Source organism: Hipposideros armiger, unplaced genomic scaffold, assembly GCF_001890085.2.
Source record: "Hipposideros armiger isolate ML-2016 unplaced genomic scaffold, ASM189008v1 scaffold_739, whole genome shotgun sequence".
NCBI lineage: Eukaryota > Metazoa > Chordata > Mammalia > Chiroptera > Hipposideridae > Hipposideros > Hipposideros armiger.
The window spans coordinates 426,975-433,514 of record NW_017732089.1 but is presented as its reverse complement, the minus strand read 5'-3'; the positions used below and the strand labels follow the sequence as shown (position 1 = coordinate 433,514).

At 56.8% G+C, this 6,540-nt stretch overlaps 1 protein-coding gene across 1 annotated transcript; it reads left to right on the top strand.

Moving 5' to 3' along the window:
- Positions 1–1,509: 1,509 nt before the first annotated feature.
- On the top strand, positions 1,510–6,145 carry PTMS (parathymosin). The gene is made up of 5 exons (XM_019627764.1): positions 1,510–2,013; positions 4,862–4,933; positions 5,147–5,225; positions 5,365–5,426; positions 5,587–6,145. Exons 1-5 carry the CDS (start codon positions 1,969–1,971, stop codon positions 5,635–5,637), a joined length of 309 nt encoding a protein of 102 aa, XP_019483309.1. The 5' UTR covers positions 1,510–1,968; the 3' UTR covers positions 5,638–6,145.
- Positions 6,146–6,540: the final 395 nt, after the last annotated feature.

Below are 6,540 nucleotides of genomic sequence, written 5' to 3'. Positions count from 1 at the left end.
AGGTGGGGGGGAGAGGGAGAGAAATGAAGCAAGAGAGTACAGAGATGGAGAGGGTCAGAGATCGTTAAAGACATCAGTGAGTGATTCAGGGAAACAGATTGAAAGAGAGATGGAAAGATCTCCGAGAAAGATGGACAGAGTTCAGCAAGGAACAACCTGGGTGGGGCTCCAAGATTTTTGAGGAGGAGACTTGAGAAACCGATAGAAGAGTCAGAAAGAGAAATTGGTAGGTGTATGTACATCAAGGGACCAAAAGATGATGTATTTAAGCACTCAAATACTAAATGATGATGATGGATCAATGTGTCTTTTTTATTCAGAAAATGAAAATGATAAAAGACGAATAATGAATAGACAAATATGGGAGTGCACACACACCAAAGATATCTTTATCCAGACCCTAGCCTTCCACCCCATCCACATTCCTGACCTTTAATACACACCCAACTCCTATCACCTCCTGAAATCCCAAGCTTCTCAAAATGACCCAAAGATACTGAGACTGAGAACCAGGAACTGAGGATGTGTGTGGTAGGGTGAGGCTGGAACTCCAGACCCGGATCCCTTGCAAAGGAGGCAAGTATAATTCCGAAAGGCTGAGGAAGATGGCAGCACAGGGAAGAGAAAAGGAAAGAAAGGGAAAATAGCACATGAAGAGGAATTGAGGAAAATCAGCTAAGAATATAGGGCCAGGTGACAGACTCAGATTTGACAGGAACAGTTTGACAGACAACTGTGGGAGAGAGGGAAAGAGATCAGAGGTGGAAGGGTAGAAGAGGGCAAACGAGAAGCAGGGCAGAGGTGAGAGAATAAGAGAGATGTGTGTTATAAATGGTTGTAAGGGAGGGGTCTGGGTACAGATGAAAGAGGAGGGATGATGAGAAATAGGTCCAGGCAAAGAAAAGTGAGGTGAGATGGGCGAAAAAGAAAGGTCAGAGATCGAAGAGAAGAAAGGACACTGGAGGGCCTCTGACTCCCTTCTGAGCACAAGAAGGAGCCAGGAAGGGAAGAACCCAGTAAGGGACACAAATGTCAGACTAGAGCAGGACAGAAGGTGGTCTGCTCCTTCTGCTCCCATCCCCTCTCAAGGCCACGCATTGAATGTAGATGCAGGATATGAGAGGAAATCCAGCGTGATGTGGAAGTAGCTCCCCACCCTCTTCCTCTTCTTTAAGCTTTTGGTTTCTCAAATACCTGCCCATCTTTTCCATTTGCTCCCCCCACCATCCCGTGGCAAAATCTCAGGGTTTGGGGCGAGGGGGGGGGATCAGTAGGATTCTGGCCATCCCTCCAGTCTGCCCCCAAAAGACAAGACTCCACATTTGCAGGCAGTAGGTCGGGATTAGTACAGGTCCCTCCCCGCAGGAACCCCACCCCTTCCCACCTCCTCGCTCCACTCCTTTCTCCGCGACCGTCAGTCTCTCCAGTTCCCCCTCCCGGTCTCGTCCTCCCTCCCTCCTCTCGCGCTCTCCCTCCCCTAGCTTTCATCCTCCTATCCCCACCTCTCCAACCTCCGTTTTCATCCTCCTCCCCTCTCCTCTCCTCCCCGCTCCCGCCAGCCCCACCCCTGGGAAGCCCCTCCCGTCGGACAACGCCGCCTTTATAAGCGGGTTCCCTGCTCGGGGGCGGCAGCGGCTGGTCGGCGGCAGCTCTACTGGTGCGGAGGCGGCGATTCGAGGACCTAGCGACCGCGACCGGAGCGCGCCGGCCACCACCCGCGCCGCCCTTCCGCCTGTCCTCCGGACGGCCGCAGCCCTGCGGGTCCCCGCTTCAGACCCACCCCCGCCCCATCCCGCGCGCCTCTGCCGCCTCTTCCAGAGACCCAGCTTGCTGAGCGGTCGCCGCTGCCGCTGTCGCCGCCGCCGCCGCCACCGCGTCAGGTTCCGGCCGCGGCCACCTTCTGCCGTCCAGGGCCCCTCCGTCCCGGCCCCGGGACCCCGGCTCCCCGCCAGCCCCGGCCCCGGCACCATGTCGGAGAAGAGCGTGGAGGCAGCGGCCGAGTTGAGCGCCAAGGTACGGGCGGGGACGGCCGCGGCCAGGACCCCGCGTGACCCTCGGGCGCCGCGCGGTCGTGCGCCCCAGGCCGCCCCCGACGGCCCCATGCTGCCCTGGCGCCGGGTCCCGGTGGACCCCTCTCCGCCCTCCCCCCCCGCTCCCTAGCCTGGCGCTGCCTCCCAGACTCGGCGCGCCGCCCGCCAGCGCCCTCTAGCTTCGCGAGCGCCGCTCCTGGCCCCGCTTGGGTCCCCACCCCTCTCCCTGCCAGGCCCGCGCGCCTGGCCCGGGCCGGTTTCCCGTCGGAGCTCTCCGGCCGGTTTTCCCTCCCTCGCGTCTCTTTCCCCGCGCGTCCCGTTGCCTCGTCTCTCCTTCCAGCCTGTCCTTAGCTTTCCTCGGCGAAGCGGTTTGAGCTCCTCCAGTGTAAACAGGACTCTCCCTGGAGGCTGCTCTTCTCTGCCCCTCCCCTCGAGGCCCGACTGCCTCTTCTCTCTTTGGACAGCTACTGCCTCTATTTCCTTTCTTTCCATCTTTATTTCTCCCTTCCTCCATGGCCTTCAGCTTTTTCTCAACATAGTCCCTCCTCCAGTCCCTACCCCAACACTTAAAGAATCTTGAGCCCCTAAAAATCAGAAGCAGAGCTGGAACAGCCTTCGAAAAAGCCTCGGCTCAGCATTACGTGGCCGTGCACGGAGCTTTCCTTGCTCTCATCAGCTCCTTTCCCTGGCCCCATCCCTTTGCCCTTTCCTCTCTTCCAGCCTTCCTCTGATTTCCCTAGGGAACCTGCTGAGTGTCGCTTTGGGAAATTAATTCGGCCAGGGCTTGGAGGCTGGGAGCCCGACCTTGGGTGTGTGTGTGGGGGGGGATGGGGGGGATGCTGAGGTCACAGAGGTCGTCTGGAGGCCTGTGAAGGGAAAAAGGGGGACCAGTGGGATTAAAGACTGTGAGAGAGGGGCTACATGTGAGCTCTGACAAGATGTGCTATGTGGCCCTCCGGTGGGCTGTGTGGTGGCATGTGACTTCACTGAGTAGGTGTCTTTGTATGTCTGAAATCCAGTGAGTGTGTGGGACTGCCCGTGTCAGTTACATGTGTGCATGTGGAGACGTAGATGTGCTGGAGCCATGTATCCTTTGTGAGTGTTGAGTGGCTCCACTGTGCTCTTGTGCTGTCTCGAGTGTGCCAGAATGCCCAAACACCAAACACCGGGCCATGTGTCGGCTGGGTCGCGTGGGTGCTTCTCTGTAGCTGTGTGTGTGAATCAGTGTCAGCCTGTGTCAGTGTGCCTGTGTTGAGTAAATGAGGCCAGGGAGCTACTTAGCACAAGACCTGGGTTACATGCCCTCCTGGAAAAGAGATCATAAAAGGACAGTGACCAGAAGGACAGGGACGAGAGGGCCCTGCCCCTTAGACTTTGGTCTCTAGTCGCCTCCCTCCCTCCCTGGCACTCTCTCCCTTCCTCCCTCCCCCCATCAGCCCAGATGGGAAACTCAGGCCAGGGCCACACAGACCTGGTGCTGTGGCCCAGAGAGAAGCTGACTAGCTTCTGGCTCTCCAGGCCCAGAATGGAGGGGAAAGCCCACCAGGTGGTAGAAATGCCATACTTACCATGTGGCAAAGAAATGAGGACAGCCAAGTGACACGAAGAAATCTAGCTGGAGTGAGAGGGTCAAGCATTCTGCACTCCCCTGAAAGGGAGAAGGGAACTGAGTATCCCTCCAGGCCACCCTTTGGCACCAGCCCCCTCTCCTATCCCCAGTCCTGTTCCAGAAAGGACACACCCTCCCAGGGTGATCTACTCGCACACAGAAAACTTTCATCCACATGGAATCAGGTACACAAAGTTGCACACCAGCACCAGATCAGATCACATGGAGACATTGTCACTCAATGTCTACCGAGGGTGGGGTTGGGAGAGAACTGGAATTGAAATTGGACGGGCTGGTGTGTCAAGAGAGAAGAGACTCTCTCGGGAGCATCTCCCTCCGCCTCATCAGAATAGGATATCAGAATGTGCTTGCTGAGATCTTGGGGTGAAGGAGAGAGACAGTGCGGAGGGAGGATCCCCTATACAGGTACCTTCCCCATCTGTATTCCTGTCCCACCCCAGACACAGACCTTGTTTGAGTCTCTCTGCATCTCACTTGTCCCACACTCTTTCCATGTTTCTTTTATCCTGCTTGACCTACATCTCTGGAAGTGGTTACTTCTACCCTTCCACCACACCATGCACACTCCATGGACTGCAGAGGAGGGAGCTGTGTGAACTTTTTTTTGAGGGGGGAGTTGGGAAAAAGTGGGGGGGGGGTGCCAGGAATCAGGCTAGGGTGCTCTTGTCGATTCCTGTGTTATTTGCCCAAGTAGGAGCCTGAGGATTCTGGGAACAGGCACAGAGACAGAGAAACAAAGGCTTCAGAAGCTGGGGAAAAGCTGGGAGGGATGCCCAGGAGAGTACCAGGAAAAGGCCCCAGAGGTAGACAAAAGGCAGAGCAGGGCAGGCGAAGGGGCGGAGGGACTTCAGGAGGGGGTGGGGCATCAGGGCTGTGAGCAGATGGAGGGAATTTGCTTTGCTGAGCTGAACTCTTCAGCCTGTGAGGTTTGGAAGAACTTGATGGGGATGGTGAGCAGTTAACCTGGGCCACCTAGTCCCCTTTCTTCATCTCTTTGCATCTTCCCTGAGTCTTGGGGAAGGTGTCTCGCGTCAGCCCCTTTGTGGCCTTAAGGACCCTGGGTCCTCTGTTCTGGCTCTAAGCTGCTGTGGCCACCTTCTCCATTTCACATACCACTGCAGAGGGACAACTGGGGCTAGAGGGACTTCAAGGCTACAGATCATTTGCAGTGAGAAAAAAGTGACGCCTTTCTCTCTTGCAGGACCTGAAGGAGAAGAAAGAGAAAGTGGAGGAGAAAGCTAGCCGGAAAGAGCGAAAGAAAGAAGTGGTGGAGGTATGGAGGGGTCAGGCAGCTGGGGGGTTGTGACCACACCTGCCCACCATCCCCCTCTTGTTGTTTTCCTGGGAGGCTGGGCCCTGTCGTTCCTCTGACTCCTCCCGTCCTCCCTGCCCTCCCTGCCCTCCCAGTGCCCCTTTGCCATTGGTGGTGATGGTGGGTGGAGGCATACAGCCAGCCTGACACTGCTCCCACTCTTGCTTCCCATAGGAGGAGGAGAACGGAGCTGAGGAGGAAGAAGAAGAAACTGCTGAGGATGGAGAGGAGGAAGATGAAGGGGAAGAAGAAGGTGGGGATGGGCAGGGAGGCTGGGCTCCAAGGAACAGAGTTAGGGTGGGCTTGAAGACCTGAAGCAGGGCTAAGGGCCACCACAGGGGGTCTGCTGGAACTTCCTGCCTTTCTCCAATGACCCATTTCTGGCTCCTCAGATGAGGAAGAAGAAGAAGATGACGACGAAGGGCCCGCGCTGAAGAGAGCTGCTGAAGAGGAGGTTTGGGCTGGGTTGTGGGGCCTGAGGGGCTGTCAGGGATGCAGCAGGGGCTGGGAGCCCTTTGGATTTGGACCCAGATCCCTGTGGTGCATGGGCGGGGCCAGACCTGGGAGGTCCCTCTCGCATTTGACAGCTACCCCAGCTCTTTCCCTCTCCACAGGATGAAGCTGATCCCAAGCGGCAGAAGACAGAAAATGGGGCATCAGCATGAGCCCCCTGCCAATGGGCTGGGGTGGGAAGCCCTTCAGGGCCTGGCGGTGGGGGCAGGAACAGACAAGTGCAGCCACTCTTCACCTGGCTCCTTGATCTGGACCCTGCATCAGAGCTGCCACCCTCTTTCTCCCCAGCCTTCTCACGTCCACCTCTCCAGACACTTTCCATTCTCACTCTGCCATCGTTCCACTTCCTGACCTGTTCCATCTGAGCTCCCCAGCTGGTCCCCAGTTGCCCCTGTCCCTTTCCCTTTCCTTGCTCTCTTCCTCCCTCCCTCCCCCCAACCATTCCCCGCCCCCTTCCCATATTCTCTCCTTCTGAACCTCTGCTACCCAGCCGCCTGTCCTGCCTATCCCTACCTGCCTGATTCCTGGGTCTCCCTCAGATCCCCTTCTGTCAGACAGCGCCAGGCCGGGGTGGGGCCAGGGTTGGGACTGAGCCCCACAGCTGTCCCTCTCACCTTTTTGTATAATTTAATAAAGAAATGGTCGCGCTTCTGTTTTTAACCTGTCTTCTGCTTTCCGGGTCAGAGGGAGGAGGGAAGATGGCCATGTCACATTCTGTCATGAACCTTTCTATAAAAAAGCACCCTCCTACCACCCACTACCCAAGAAGACAAGGTCAGCACCAGAGGTGGACATGGAACTTAGCTTCTTTGAGAGCTGTTGTCTTGTTTCTGGATTTTGAGGGATGCTCCCCCCACAGCAATACACACACTTCCCTGCTAGCCCACACCAGGTCTAGACACTGCTGAGCCTAGTGGAAAGCTACCAGCCCTATTATGCTGAACCAGGCAGTGAAAAAGCCTCAGAAACAGGAAGTCCCACCCCTGCAGTGGGAGAGGGCTGGGAGGCCTGGGTCTCAGCCTCCTGGGACCTGGAATGAGAGTTGCCTGGCATCA

Bases quoted from the DNA above. Each gene is read 5' to 3' on its own strand.
- PTMS (XM_019627764.1), top strand. From the start codon at position 1,969: ATGTCGGAGAAGAGCGTGGAGGCAGCGGCCGAGTTGAGCGCCAAG. The intron at 4,934-5,146 runs GTATGGAGGGGT...TGCTTCCCATAG, and splicing joins GAAAGAAAGAAGTGGTGGAG to GAGGAGGAGAACGGAGCTGA. The intron at 5,427-5,586 runs GTTTGGGCTGGG...CCCTCTCCACAG, and splicing joins AGAGAGCTGCTGAAGAGGAG to GATGAAGCTGATCCCAAGCG.